Raw genomic sequence first — 15335 nt, 5'->3', positions numbered from 1 at the left:
CTTCAGTGAGGCAGGTTGTCAGGGCGCGCGGGCGAAGTGGCGAGTAAATATTTGGGGCTGTAACCCGGGCTCCGGCAACTCGCCGTCACTGCGGTTCCGCGGTGGGCGCGTGGCGAGGGCGGTGCCTGGGGGACAGGAGCGTCCCCCGCGCGGCTGCTGGGACACACCCGCCGGCCCCGCCCCGGCCCGCCTCCGCCCGCGGCTATAAGAACGCGGGGGAAGGAGGGTGGCGGCGGCGGGAGAAAGAGCGGGCGAGTGCGCGGAGCCGGGGGAGACGCAGCAGGAGCGCGGCCAGGCGAGCCAGACCCGCGGGGCGCGAGCGCGGACAGAAGCCCGGGTAGCGGCACAGGCCTCGGCGCGAGCGGTCGCAGTCTCCGGGCTCAGCATCCCGCAGGACCCTCCGCCGCGCGCGCGGGGCCGAGCCCGCCCATGAAGCCGCCCGCCGCGCAGAGCAGCCCCGCGGCCGCCGCGGCGGCAGGTGAGTGTGGGACCCCTAAAGCCCCGGCCCTTCGAAAGAAAGGGCGTCCCGCGGCGTCCGTCTCCATCCTCACCCGCGGGACCCTGCTGCTGGCGGGTTCGGCCGTCCTCCGGCGCCGGGCTGGGGGACCCTTGACGGGCGCATCCCCACCCAATCTTCCCACCGCCCCCGGTTCGCGCTCGCCCCCGGGGGACGCGAGTGGCGGCGAGTCCCCGACCGCGCGTGGGAAGAGTTCCGCTGCGTCGATTAGCTGGGTGACCTTTGGTCGGCACCCCCACGCGGCGGAGGCTCAGTTTCCGCGTCCGTGGAATGGGCAGGGAGTAGAACCGCTTCAGGGGCTGGTTGAGAGCCGCAAAGATGAGCGACGGGCAGCGCCAGCGTGGCTGTCACGCGGCACGCGCGCCGTGAATGCCGGCTCTCTTCGGGAATGGTGGCGGCCCCCTCGGGGCCCCGGGACGGGACGGCCGCGCCGCGCCAGCACCTGAGCCCGCCCTCCCCGTCCCCAGCCCCGGCCTTGGACTCGGCGGCCGCCGGGGACCTGACGGATGCGCTGTGCGAGTTTGACGCGGTGCTGGCCGACTTCGCGTCGCCCTTCCACGAGCGCCACTTCCACTACGAGGAGCACCTGGAGCGCATGAAGCGGCGGAGCAGCGCCAGCGTGAGCGACAGCAGCGGCTTCAGCGACTCCGAGAGTAAGTGTGGCAGTCGGGAAAGAGGGGGAGCCCGGGGAAGTCCCTCTAAGGAGCGCGGGGGGGCTCGGGTCTCAGTTTGCCGATCTTAGACCGAGGGATGGCGTCCAGCGCAGTGAGCCCCCTGCACCGCGCGGTCCTAGGACGCCCGCAGCGGGGGCAAGACCCCGGGGGCTGTCTTTCGGAGGCTCTCGGAGGGCCAGCTGGGCTACCTGCCACCTGTAGGTGTCCGGAGGCCTGAGGGTTTTAATAAAGCAGCTTGTCCTTTCTAGCCAGACGGGACTCTTGGGACCCCAGCCAGGCTTTCTTTCAGCTACCTCTCCTCCCTTCCCCTGCCTTTCTCTCTTTCTGCAGTTTTTGTTTTTTTGTTTTTTTTCAGATTGTGTGGGTCAAGTGCCACAGGAATGGGGGTGGAGGAAGATAGGGCAGGGCACAATACTGAAAAAATTTGTGACACCAGGCAAGATTTCATAAGCTGCTGTTCTTGGGATTTTTGAAATAACTTCTTGCGTTTTCTTCTGGCTCTGAGCTCCCAGACTTGCTGCTGTACTGCCCGTAGTTTTGAAAGACTCTGGCGCTACAGAGTTCAAGTATCCCTTTTCCTTCAGGCGGGTCCACCGCGGGGACTGCGGGCTTGCACACCTCCTCCCACCCACTCAGGTTGGAGAGGGAGCCAGAGCACATGGGCATAGAGGTGCCTCCTGGCACCTTTCTCATAAGCAAGACTAACCCTGGGTCTCTTTGTCTTAAACAACCTTGCAAGGAGTGAGACAGCTTTTTTCCGAAGACCAAGTAGTCTGTAAGGATTATAGATACCTGTTTCGGTCTCAAACAGCAAATTTGGTGGAAGCCCTGGTGGCTCAGTTGGTTAAGGGTCTGCTCTCTGCTCAGGTCATGCATGATCTCAGGGTCCTGGAATGGAGCCCTGTGATGGCTTCTCCCTCTCCATCTGCTGCTCCCCACTGCTTGTGCTCTTTCTCTCTCTGTCAAATAAATAAAATCTTAAGAAAGTTTTTTTTTTTAAAGATTTTATTTATTTATTTATTTGACAGATAGAGATCACAAGTAGGCAGAGAGAGGAGGAAGCAGGCTCCCAGCTGAGCAGAGAGCCTGATGCGGGGCTCCATCCCAGGACCCTGGGAACATGACCTGAGCTGAAGGCAGAGGCTTTAACCCACTTTAACCCAGGCGCCCCAAATAAATAAAATCTTAAAACAAAAAAACAAAAAAAACAAAAAAAACCCTAACCAGCAAATTTGGTGACTTTTCAGTATTATGTAATTGTTAGTTTTCAAATTTTGGATGACTTATTATTTCTCAAAGTGAACTTTTCTGAATAATTCTTGAGACTTCATTCCCTAGACCGGTTACCATCATGAATATCACTCCCTTTGCTGCCCTTGACTCTGGAAGTGAAAGCATGACACAGTGACCTTTCCTTGTGATTCTCTTCTTTTGAAATCTGAAGCTCTTCCTTGTTCCAGGGCAAAGACACAGTTCCAGACCTCAACATGAGCTGTCTTCCTGAAAAGGAATAAAGGCACTCATCACCCTGTCCAGGGTTTGAGTCAGAAACCTGAGGTCCCTCTTGACTTTCCTTGGCAGCCCCGCCCAAGGGTTAGATTTAATTGCAGCTTTTGAGGTGAAGGGGAATGGAATAGTGTGCTGTTAATTTTCTGTTTGTATTTCTGGACTTTATGAGTAATGATGGGATCAATTATTTTTGAATTTCAAAGGGAAATCTAAAAACTTTTGAAATTTGTCTCACTATCTGGGGCCAAACTTAAATATGTCTCCTGGGGCATGGAGCGAGTTACTCATCAAGTACCAATTCTCTCCCCCACAGGAAAGAAAGCTGGGACAGTCTGTCCAGCGCTGTGCTCTTGCAAAGAACAACTTTCTAAACCACAGCAGCGTTTGGCTGGGATATGGTCTGAGCTGGCCCATCAGGGGAGATTGCAACTCCCTGGGAGTAGGATTTCAGAGTTGGTTTTCAGGGGCCTCAAAGACAAGGCACTCAGAAACACATTCTTAACGATTTGGGGGGAGACATTTGGAGTTGTCTACAGTTTCTCTTGAGGGGGGGCATGCCCTTGCACGCATGTGTGTATTTTGTTTTCTGTTTTTGTTGTTAACGGTTTCGCTGACCCTTAGTTTGGTGGCTAGAGGCAAAGTAGGGATGGTCTAAAGAAGGCTCCGATGACACTTGTGTTCCTTATAAATGTGTAGTTTGTCCCCCATAAGACTGGTTAGAAATAGTGTTGGCAGAAGCAGTGTCAAATAATAATTTCTTGAGGAAGCATAATGTTTGTCTCTTAACTACCACCAAGAACTGAGCACAGACATTTACTTATTTGATGTGTTTACCTGTTCACTGCTTTTCTGAGGAGGAGAATGAGAGAGGTAGATCCTACTGAGATTTAAGCCACCAAAAGGAGGACCTACCAGGATAAAAATCATAAGAGCAACTCACTTTTACGAAGCCTTTATTAGGATTATTATTATTATTTATTAGCTCTTACTAGTAGTGGTCCATTTACTGTGCTTTACATGTGTTATCTCATAGGATCTCTACCACAGTCCTAAAGACTGCTCTGGTCACCATGGATCGTTAGCCGGTCCTACTGGACCTGGGTCACGTGCCTCTTTATAGTGGTTGTGCCTGAAGGTGTCTCTTCAAGGCAGTGGTCATCTGCCTGGGTCAGTGGGGCCCAGGCTGAGTTCTGTGGGCGCCCTGGGCAGTAGGTGGGTCTCAGTTTCTCTAGCTGCGAAATTGAAAGGATACCGTTTAGTAGTGCTAGTGGAAACATCCATAGGCTCAACAATTTAGGAGAAAAAATTTGCTCTGTTTCTTGCTTTCAGGAAAACCTTAAAATGTATACACCAGGCTCTGTTCTATAGATCAGATACAATTGTGCAAGTGTCTTAAATGGAAATGTTACAAATGAGCTATCAGCCAGTGGTCCTTGATTCTCACTCAGCCTCATCTAGGACTCTATCACTCAAGAAAGGTAGCCACCTTACACAGTAGCTCAAAGCAGCAATTCTGTTTTTTGAAGAACCCTTCCTTAGGGGCGCCTGGGTGGTTCAGTTCGTTAAGCATCAGCCTGATTGTAGCTTAGGTCATGATCTCAGGGTCTTGAGATTGAGCTCCGTGTGTGGGCGCCATACAGAACCCGCGTAAGATTCTCTTTCTCCTCTGTCTCCCTCTGCCCCTACCCAAAAAAAAGAAAAGGGGAAAAAAAAAGAAAAGAACCCTTCCTTTTCTTACTAAAATAAAAAAAGGGTTGCTTGCATCCAAAGAAGAAACAGACTATTCCTTCCATCCAAAGAAGCAAATTACTTAGATAGAAGAATGTACATTTAATAAGTACTCCCTGTTCCCACTTACAGGGGGTCCTTTAGAGACATGAAGAGGACCAAAATGAAAAGTGCAAGATCACGCCACATTCGGATGGCATTCAAATGGGGGTTGATCAGAACAGGCTGGTTCCTTTCCCCTAGACTTGGGTCCAACAGACACTTTGGTGGGAGCTGTCTTAATGTCAGCAGTAAAAGGGCAGTGTAATTAGGAGCTCGGGCAATGTTGTTCAAACTTGATCCTTAGAGGTGCCCCAGAGGCTATAAATTTCTTGGGTTTAAACTTATTTTAAAAAATATACTGCTTTTTAGTATTTTTTAAACAAAATATTATTTATTTCTGTGACAGAGAAACAGTGAGAGCAGGAAGAGGAGCAGGGAGAGTGGGAGAGGAAGCAGGCTTCCTGGTGAGCAGCAGGGAGCCCACGAAGGGTGTCTGCCACCTGCCGCTGTCTGCCGTGGGGGTGGGGCTTGATCCCAGGACCCTGGGAGAGGGCAGACTCCTAACCACTGAGCCACCCAGGTGCTTTGAGTTTTTCAATATTTTCAAAACTGTAAATGCACACCATGATTCCTCAAATATGTTCAAAGAAATTTTCACTCAGGATTACCAAGTTTTAACCAATGTGTTAATTTATATTTTCATCGAATGATTTTACATGAAGTTTATATTAACTTGAACTTTGGAAGGTGGTAGGAACTTCCGTCTTTGCTGTGTTGGGGTTTCACACACCTTTTTCCTTTGAACGGGGGTGGGGAAGTATTTTGCTACTTAACAGGAAGGATCCAAAGGCTCCTGTGTATGCAAGGGCTATTGTGATATTGTAGAACCGTCTTAGGGAATGAGGAACTGGCTCCTTTAGCATGCGCAAGACCAGAGCATTTGTATATCTTTGCCTAGACTCTTTCAGCGTGTGCACCTGCTGGACGCTGGGTGCCAGCTTGATAGTGTATTGGCAGATCCAGGATAGGAGCTCCAGAGGCTAGAATCTGAACTTGTTGAAGCCAGGAGAGAATGGAAGCTTAGGAGATCCTCAGGTGGTCCTGGCATGATGGTAGGGGTTCCAGGTGGGGGAATGGGGCTCACTTTGGCAGAGAACTGGAGAGGTGTCGAGAGGGAAGCTGGGGCTCTAGTGTTGAAGGGAGATTCACCCCCATTCCCTGTGGCAAAAGGGAAACAGATCCAAGGCTTTTTTCCCCCAGTTAATTACTATAGTTTGCTTGTCTTCAACGTGTGGGATTGTTCTATATTTACAGGAGCTCTGGGCAAGGTTTACCGTCTGTGGCTTTCCTTCCCTCTGGAGTAGCACATGTCGGCACTAACCCTAAATTACCTTTCTCCCCTGCCCCCACGCTCCAAAAGCTCAACTACATTTTAAACAAGCATCTGTTTTGACAGCCGAGTTCCTGAAGCTCTGTTGGTGAGCACTAAAGCGGGCTGTTTGTATATCGAATATGCTGACGTTTCTTCAGCTGGGGTCTTGGAAAACTTGGTCCCTGAGTGTGAGGTCTCGGCTTCAGCTCACCAAAGTTGCCTTGCCAAGGTCATTTCTAGTGGGACTTGGAGATGCCTGTGAGATGGGGCTTTAGAGCTGATTGAAGTCGATGCTGTGGAGCCTTGAAATATCTAGTCTTATCAGCTACCAATGTTCCCCAAATCATCACTGTGTGTGTCTCTCAGACCCCTGTTAATAGCAGCATCTGACACTGGGGTGAGGCGGTCACACGTTAATATGCTGTCTGTGAGCAGCACATTGGTATCATTTTATCAGACTGGCTGTTTGCGCGGGATGAAGTTCCAGAGGAGTGAAATGATCAAGAAGTCAGACTTTCCTTACCTTTTCATCGACCACAATGCCTTCCATGAGATCTTCATGGAGGGTGCTTCGTAAAAGTCTGTGGAGTGAAATTTTATTGGATAAAAGGAAGCAAGTTCTAGAGGTTGGGCTCCTTCTGTGTTGATGGTTTGTTTTACGGAGGTTTATTCTCAAGGGCCTCCGAAGGTAAGCTTCTCTTAAGAATTTTGTTACTCTTGGGACGCCTGGGTGGCTCAGTTGGTTGGACGACTGCCTTCGGCTCAGGGCGTGATCCTGGAGTCCCGGGATCGAGTCCCACATCAGGCTCCCAGCTCCATGGGGAGTCTGCTTCGCTCTCTGACCTTCTCCTTGCTCATGCTCTCTCTCACTGTCTCTCTCTCTCAAATAAATAAATACAATCTTTTAAAAAAAAAAAAAAAGAATTTTGTTACTCTTGGGATGCCTGGGTGGCTCAGTTGTTAAGCATCTCCCATGGGCTCAGGTCATGATCCCAGGGGCCTGGGATCCAGCCCCGCATTGGGCTCCCTGCTTAGCGGGAAGCCTGCTTTTCCCACTCCTTCTCCACCTGCTTGTGTTCTCTCTCTCACTGTGTCGCTCAGTCAAATAAATAAATAAAATCTTTTAAAAAAGAAGAAGAAGAATTTTGTTACTCTCTGAATAGGAGGAGGAAGCCGGGCCATAGTCTTGATGGTTACTGTTCTCTGTGGTGACCTCTCCTCTCCTGAACATGTCATCCTCCATTTTGCCGGGAACTTTAGAATAAAATAACGAACACCATAGGAATCATACCTAGAACACCTAGTTATCATTCCCCTTTTGCTGAAGAAGAAGAAACTGAAACTCAGATGTGAAGTGATCTGCACAGGGTCTCACAGCTGTCATGGCCTCCCATCCCAGCTGTCTCTACTGTGGCAGCTTCTGCTGGGCTTCTTAGCAGCTTTGGGCTTCCTGAAGTTGCTGTTTTTGTGAATGACGTGTGTACAGTATTACCACAGGGTGGAACTAAACTGTGGGCAGGTTTGGCTCAAGGAAGCTGGGGGTCATTTCCTGTTGACGGTTGAATATTTTGGAGCCTGGAATCAGGTCTGGCTCAGATTGTGCCCTGAAACTCATGGGAAGAGAGAGGAATCAGGTGTGGCAATGTGCTGGTGTATGAGCCTGTGTGTGGGGCGGGGTGGGGGCGGTTGGGAGGTATAAGGGGTGAGGGGGAGTGGGGAAGTGAGCACATGCTGTGTTGACATGCCTGCATGTGTGTGTGTGTGTGTGTGTTTATATATAGATATTGGAACCTAGTATTTTTTTCTCTCCCTCATTGGGGGAATAGCTTGAGTTCATTAGCAGTAAGAGGAATTTCTGATTATTTTAAGTTTGGTTTGCAGCCGACTTTATTAGGCAAGTAAGAGCCACTTTGTCTATATATTTTCTAAGTTTGAGGAAAATATTTGGCTCAAAAAGGCATTTTCACACCGGACTTTAAAAGACCAAGAGGTCCACTGTGGCAAGGTCCTGGTACTATGACTCATTCTCTACAGAGTCTCAAAATCACCTGAGTGACCCAGAATTTTTCCTGAATCCTCACTGGATTCTTTTTTTTCCCTACCATTTTGCAATGGCCTTTTCCATGTTGAGATCATTCCTTCCCCGAAAACGCAATGACACGGGTCTACTTGCTGTGAGGAAAAACAAATTGTGTGTGTGTGTGTGTGTGTGTGTGTGTCCCCCTCCCTCACCCCCATTTCCCCCCAAGAATGAGTATATGTGGCTGGAAAATTGTCGAGTTGGAGCAGAAAAGAGGTGAAGTCCAAAGTCAGGGCAAGGGCTGGTGGTGCAGGGTGGGGTGGACTGAGGTGTGGTGAAACTGGCTCTCAAAGACCAGCTGCTTCTAGGAGATAGAGACCAGAGGTGTGGCCACTGAAGTCTGGGCCCCAAGTCTCTGGGCTGGGCCTCTGGGCCAGGGATGGGGGCGATGCTCGCTGTGTCCCTCAGAACCACAGATTACGTGCCAGATGCCTCATATTCCTTCTTCTGGCTCAGGGGTCTGGGCATGAGGCTGGGCTCCCCGGGCCCTCTGTGGTTTTCCTGACCCTATGTCTTAACGTCATCTTTTCCCTACAAGTTTCTCAGGTTCTGCCTGTGGTAGTTCCCCTCCCTGTTGCGGGGTGTCTCACAGTAATGCTCTGCTGTCAATCAGACGTGACCACTTTCTTGTATGTAAGGGAAAGCCTTTCCCTTGGGGAAATCCAGACTGCTCTAGAGCTGGGCTCAGCTGACAAAGGCAGAAAGGCCTCCCCAGTTGAGTTCCATGGAGTGCAAGTGTCCTGAGAAATATTAAGGCGCTGCCATGAAAAATGCGCCCTGTAGTTCAATTTGAGAAGTAAGGATAAGCTGGTTTGTCCTGAGACCTCTTAGGGACGTTAAAGTGGGAAGACACAGTAGGAATCTCCAGGGGTGCTCCGTGTTTCTCAGACTTAGTTGATCGCACGGTTCTTCTTTCCAAAGGACCAATGTTCTGAGGAATATATTTTTGGGGAAATAATAAGTGTGAGATTTGGTATTTTGGATCTCAGTAGGTGTTCTTCATCAAGCCCTGAAAAGTGACTATGGTCCTTTTAGGTAATGTGGGCTGGAGCTCTGAAGGGAGTAAAATTGGGAAGGTTGGGCATATTTGGAAGAGTGGACAAGATGGGTGTGTAGGTCAGGAAGACAGATGGTGCTGGGACCACTGGGTCAGAGGAGGCTGGGGAGAAAGGGAGCCCGGTGTAGTGCCTTCTTTCACCTGAAGAGCCTTCCCGGGGCTCATCTCTGCTACAACCATGGCTGGCTCTGTGTTTGGTTTTAACCAGGAAGGTTGTTACTTTGTGACCTCAGAGGCCACATCCTGCTTCCGTTCGTTGGCTGCTCTGCCTTTGAGCCCTTCAAGCGGGGGCAGCTCAGCCACTAGCTCCCTTCTCGTGTCACAGCCACGTGGCTGGGCTGGCCGTGGGTTCGTCTCCCCCTTCTTGGCAGGGCCTAGAGAAGCAGACTCTCAGAACTTAAGAGCTGGAAGGGACTGGAAGGGTTAGGAAGCCTTCCCATTTTCTTGGTGGCTAAGCTGAGACTCAGAGATACTGTCTTGCTCAAGGGCAAGTCCCGAAGTAGCTGAGCGGGTTCCCTTGACTCCCAGCACAACCCTGCTTCTTGGACTTGCCTGGCTCTTGCTCTGGTCTTTAGGGGTCTGACAACAGAGGGAGCCACCAAATCACTCAAAGTGTCTATAATTGACAATCTCTAGAAGAACTATTTATCTCTGACCCTCTAGCTTCTCTCAGAGTGTGGGTTCTCAGAAGAACCACGGCAGAGACTCTTGAACAGGCAGGGAGGATTATTATTATTATTATTTAAACATTTCTTCAAAAGATTTATTTATTTATTTGAGAGACGGGGTGTCGGGCGGGGGAAGAGGGGAGGGGCAGAAGAAGAGGGAGAGAACATCTCAAGCAGGTTCCCCGCTGAGCATGGAGCCGGCACAGGGGCTGGATCTCATAGTTCTGAGATCGTGACCTGAGCCAAAATCAAGAATCAGACTCTTAACCGACTGAGCCACCCAGGCACTCCCAGAAGGGAGGATTATTAGCTAATGGGATCCAACCTTGTATTTGTATTATAGGAAATACAGAGGGCAGAAGGAACCTTTTTTAGGAAAGATGATCCATTAGGTCTAAAATCCGAACCCTGCCGCCCCACCCCCACCCCGTCAGCCAAGCATTGGCTGGATTGTCAGACATCTGGGCAGTGGGCTCCTATGTGCTGCAAAGGAGTCTGGTCCGGTCATGATAATCCTATCCTACTCTCCATTCTTTTTTTTTTTGTCTTCTAAAAAAAAAAAAATATATATATATATATATTTTTTTTCAATTTATTTATTTTCAGAAAAACAGTATTCATTATTTTTTCACCACACCCAGTGCTCCATGCAAGCTGTGCCCTCTATAATACCCACCACCTGGTACCCCAACCTCCCATCTACTCTCCATTCTGCAGGGAGGCAAGGACCTTGGTGTGCATGACACATTCACACACACACACACACACAGGCACAGTCCCCTGTCTCAGATCATTTTGGGGGCATCAATATAAAATCTGGAAATGAGCTTGTTTTCTTGACCACTTCGCTCTTTTTGGAGAGGAGCTCTTGGTTACCAATAGACTGTGGCCTGAAAACCACCTTGAGTGAGCTATGTTTTCTTTCCTGAAAGGTGCAGATTCGCTCTACAGGAACAGCTTCAGCTTCAGTGATGAAAAACTGAATTCTCCAACAGACTCCGCTCCGGCTCTGCTCTCCCCGGCTGGCAGTCCTCGGAAAGGTAAGCTGGTTAGCTGCGGTGTGAGTGTTTGCTTTAGCTTCTTACTGCCTTCCCCTCCTTCAGTCTTCTCCTCTCCTCCCCCTTAGCCCTGATCAATCTTCCCCAAATGTGCAAAACAAATAGAACTAACAGCCTCCTAGGGGACGGTGTGAAGGGCAGTTCGTTCTTTCTCAGGATTCTGATCAGTGTGAAAATGAATCAGATAAATGGAAGAAGCCAAATTCGCAGGGAGAGAGAAAACCTGTATTCCCCAGACTCTGCTTTCTCTCTCACATGGTGTGATCAAGGCTGCCAAATGACAGAGCTCTCTCCCCGACTGGTTGGTTCTAGAATTGAAAACTTAGAAGCAGTTGGGGTTTGCAGAAAGTGGGTTTCTTTCCATTGGCATTAACTAGTTGACCAATGCTTTCAGATTACTAATTTAACAAGTCAGTAAATTAGGGTCATCCTCACGAGACAAGCGATGATCTGACATGATTTAAAATAGCAGGCCCCAGCCCGGCTCTCCTGTGATATTAATAGACCTAAAAAAGTTTTTAAAGATGCATGAGCAGTTTCTTATTTTTTGGCACTTGTCAAGTGTCTCCAGCTAGAGAGCTGAATGTTCTGCTATATTGGACAAGTGCCCTTTTGAAAACAAAAGGAGTTTTTTTCCTCAAGAAACATTATACTTACTGAAAATAGTTGCAGAATGCTATAAAAATGGAGCAGAGTTAAAAAAAGAAATATGAAGATCCTATTAATGTTCTCACTCTTGGCATTAAGGAGGAATTTCCCTCTTTTTCAAAAGAATGATTTTTAAATTCTCCTCTCAACGGAGCAGTGTTAGCATCAGCCCCCCCGGGACTCTGCAATTGTCCAGCTCCCTGAGGGTAAAACAGAGCTATTGAATTCAGAGTGAAGGAGCAGTCTAGGAAGTGGCTTCAGCGGTGCCCAGATTGCTACCGGATCCTCCTGGAGATAGGAATTAAAGAGGGAGAGAAAGCTCTAGAGGGAGAGAAAGCTCTAGTGGCAGATTGACTTTAAAAGCTAAGAACAATGAGCTGTTTGTAGCCAGCAAGGGTTAATTAATAAAGCTCTCCAGGAATGCATTTTGGAGAAGGCATGAATAATGAGCTCTACAGGAAAGCCTATATATCTCAGGATCCAGAGATAAGAACCTGTTGACTTGTGCGGCCACCAGGATGGGACCAGGCTGTCCTGGACCCGGAAGCCTCCCGGCACCTTCCCCGCACCATTTTGACAAAGCTCGGTGTCTTTCCATTCCGTTGCTACTGGAGGGACTCTGAGGGCTGCACTGTCGCCCTGGGGTGGCAGCAGGAACAAGAATGGGGCAGAGGTGAGGCGGAGCGGGAATACTGACTCGGGGTGTCTGCTCTGCACAGTGCCATGCTTACCGAGTATTTTTTGACAGATTAATCCTCCATAGTCAAAAAATCAAAACATTTTTAAGAAAACTATTTTTTTAAAGATCTTTAAAAATTTTTTTATTTATTTGAGAGAGAGAGAGAGCGCGCGCAAGTGGGTGGGAGGGGCAGAGAGAGAGAGAGGGAAAACCAGACTCCCGCTAAGCACGGAGCCTGATGTGGGACTCGATACCAGGACGTTGGGATCACGACCTGAGCGGATGGCAGACGCTTAACCTACTGAGCCACACAGGTGACCCCAAATCAGAACTTTTTGTCTTCCCCTGCAGCCCCTCACTCCTCCTGCCCTTTTAAGGCAGTGAAGGGAGATTTTCCTTCCAGGTTGTTGGGATGGGGGAGGCGTGAGGGCTGATGAACAGAAAAACACAAGGAGACATTTTGGCAGGTCTTCAGAGTCAGCGTCTGAGTTGACTGTAAGTAAATGTGGAGCAGACACCGAGCACTGAGGGTTGGTACAGGACGCTTGAAAATCAGGTCCCTGTAGATGAGTGAGGCAAAAGGGGCCATATAACCCTGGGAGCCGAGGGCGCCATGAGCTGTTGTTGATAATGGAAACTGAAGGTCGACTCTTGTTTTTCAGCCAAACTAGGAGACACGAAAGAGCTAGAAGACTTTATTGCTGATCTGGACAGAACATTAGCAAGTGAGTACATGCCTGGTATTAAAAAAAAAAAAAAAAAATCAAACGGAAAACCAACCACCGCTGCTGATAAAGTGCCATAATATTTACCAGCTTGCCTGGGGGCAGGAAGTTACATCATCGGGCTTCTTTAGGTTCTGAAACCTAAGAACTCTAGTGGTTCAGAAAGAAGTTCTGAGGATAATCCTGTGTTCATGTGTATCTTGGCCCTTTCCAAACGCTGAGAACAGGCCACCGGCAAACAATGACATTTTGTTTGAGAAATGCAGAGTAGGGGTGAGAGGAAGATGGGAGCTTTACCACCACGAGAGCCTGGCAGGCTTTTCAGGGGAGAAATGAGCCGACTGACTGCAAAAGCATTGTGCTAACATGACAGATGGTTCCATCCCATGGACCGGGGAGGTCCTCTCAGGTTAGATCCAGGAACTTGGAGAGGTCTGACTTCTACGGGGTTGGGTCCCAAAGGAAAGAATTGGCCCGGGAAGACCCCGTAACGAAAGGGCCACGCCAACTGGTGAAAGACTTAAGTACACACTACCTTGTTTCCCATTTGGCAGTTACAGTAATGATACCCTTTTTGTGTGATTAAAAATGTGGGGAACTGAAGATAGCAGATCATAACTACAATGGGGGCAGAAGATGGATCCCTCAGAATTAATCTACCTACTTGGTTTTATAAAGAAAGGATCGTGGGGCCCTGGATGGCTCGGTGGGTTAAAGCCTCTGCCTTCAGCTCAGGTCATGATCCCAGGGTCCTGGGATGGAGCCCCGCATCAGGCTTTCTGCTCAGCAGGGAGCCTGCTTCCTTTCCTCTCTGCCTGCCTCTCTGCCTACTTAGGATCTCTGTCTGTCAAGTAAATAAATAAAATTTTTAAAACAAACAAACAAAAAACCCCATTGTGGGTTAAAAAGAAAGGATCTCAAGAGCCAGAAGGATCAACTAGAGCTTCTGGGATAAAAATCTGACCGGCTGTACTCTTGGCGGGCCTTAGGCAGTCATAGAGCAGAAGAATTTTGTCCCAGCCTCTTAATTTTTCAATGAAAGTGTTGATTTTCCCTAAGAAATATTTTTTTGCTGTACTCTGCTAAACGGCCAGGTCAAACCTGAAAAATTAGATCCGAAGTTTGTTAATTAAAAATGACTCTGTTTCTGACACTGAGACCTAACTGTGGGTAGGGAAGTCCTGGTGTTTTTCCTATTCATTGGAGAATTTTATGGCTCATTCTCTTCCATGCTGTACCATCCAGCCCACATCAGAAGACTAAGGCCTGTTTTGACAGAGATTATGGTAATTACAGCGCAGTTCAGGTGAGACCCAGGTAACAAGCCTGCCTACTTCATGGAAACTGCAGCCGGCTGCCCAGTTGTACCAGTTAATCCGACATACATCACGTGGGAAGCCCGCCATGACTTGTGGTGGTGCCTTTATGCCTGTCTGTGATGGTGTGATTTGGTTAAGCATAGGAATCGGAAACCTTTGTGAGTGGATAACTTATTTCTTCCCTCTTCACAGGCATGTGAAACCGGGAGAAGGTCTGGGTCCTTCCATCATAAGGAGAAGCTTTGGAAATCTCCAAGGACCTGGTAAAATCAGCGACGGAATTTGCCGCCAAAGCAGAGATGAACACTCACCTACCCCCGGGCCATGCTCCGGCTTGTCCTAACACCAGCCTTTAAGGTCATCTCTGGGCAATTTAGACAGTGACACTGACTTGGTTTACCAGCTTGCAGCATATTAGAACGGATGATCCACGCTAATATTCTGTTTTCTCTCGGAACCTAGCTTTCCCGTAATTTAAAGTGCTTTTATGAACATATTTGTAATTAATTATATATAGTTGGAAACAGTAATATGCTTTTCCCAGTATAATATATTTTTGTATGCAAATAAAATTTGAACTAGAGTCTGTATTTTTGTAAACTTTTTTTTTCCTTTCTTTCTTTCAATATATTCCCATTTAAATAATACTCTGGTGGGAATAACACACCTCTTGATGTCAAACAAGGGCCTTGGGTGCTGCCAGGTTGCTCTAGACAATAGGCTGGGGAACTTAGGGATCTCTTTGGAGCTCCATCAGTACTCCAGAGGGAAATGCTGGCATATGATTCGTGGGAAATTTTAATTTGAGGATTGGGGGCTTTTTTATTGAGGTATAGTTGACATACAATGTTACATTAGTTCCAGGTATCCAACGTAGTGATCTGACAATTCTATGCATTACTGGACGCTCTTGGTGATAAGTCGGTCACCGTACAAAGTATTAGGATATTACTGGCTATATTCCCTACACTATACTTTTCATCTTTGACTGAGGGTGGTGGTTTTAATGGAAGTTGGGTTTTTCCTCCATCTCTATTCTCCTGATATCTTACCACCTTTTCAGGGGCCATGGTCTCTTTCCTTCAATTAAGGGAAACAGTTGTTGCACTCAAAATCCAGGACTGAAATATGAAGGAACTTTGGGGCAGCTGGAGGACTTGAAAATGATGGCGCTCTTATCAGATCTGTGTGCTGAGGAAGATGTGATGGTGCTGGCCTTGATGCGTGTGTTCAGGTGGCTTCTGTGGAGCCAGAGGGTC

The 15335-nt window shown here is 48.5% G+C and overlaps 1 protein-coding gene across 1 annotated transcript; it reads left to right on the top strand.

Moving 5' to 3' along the window:
- The first annotated feature begins 429 nt into the window (after window positions 1-429).
- RGCC (regulator of cell cycle) lies at window positions 430-14659 on the top strand. The gene is made up of 5 exons (XM_044249817.1): window positions 430-478; window positions 985-1170; window positions 10580-10687; window positions 12695-12757; window positions 14269-14659. The coding sequence occupies exons 1-5, from the start codon at window positions 430-432 to the stop codon at window positions 14274-14276; spliced, it is 414 nt and encodes a 137-aa protein (XP_044105752.1). The 3' UTR covers window positions 14277-14659.
- Window positions 14660-15335: the final 676 nt, after the last annotated feature.

Source organism: Neovison vison, chromosome 5 (assembly GCF_020171115.1).
Source record: "Neovison vison isolate M4711 chromosome 5, ASM_NN_V1, whole genome shotgun sequence".
Classification (NCBI taxonomy): domain Eukaryota; kingdom Metazoa; phylum Chordata; class Mammalia; order Carnivora; family Mustelidae; genus Neogale; species Neogale vison.
Note: the sequence above shows the minus strand (reverse complement) of the source record. Positions and strands in the feature narration are given on the sequence as shown.

What these genes read in the sequence shown, in the direction of transcription:
- RGCC (XM_044249817.1), top strand. Translation starts at nt 430, where the DNA reads ATGAAGCCGCCCGCCGCGCAGAGCAGCCCCGCGGCCGCCGCGGCGGCA. An exon ending in CGGCTTCAGCGACTCCGAGA is followed by an intron (nt 1,171 to 10,579) that starts GTAAGTGTGGCA and finishes CTTTCCTGAAAG; the next exon opens with GTGCAGATTCGCTCTACAGG. An exon ending in GGCTGGCAGTCCTCGGAAAG is followed by an intron (nt 10,688 to 12,694) that starts GTAAGCTGGTTA and finishes CTTGTTTTTCAG; the next exon opens with CCAAACTAGGAGACACGAAA.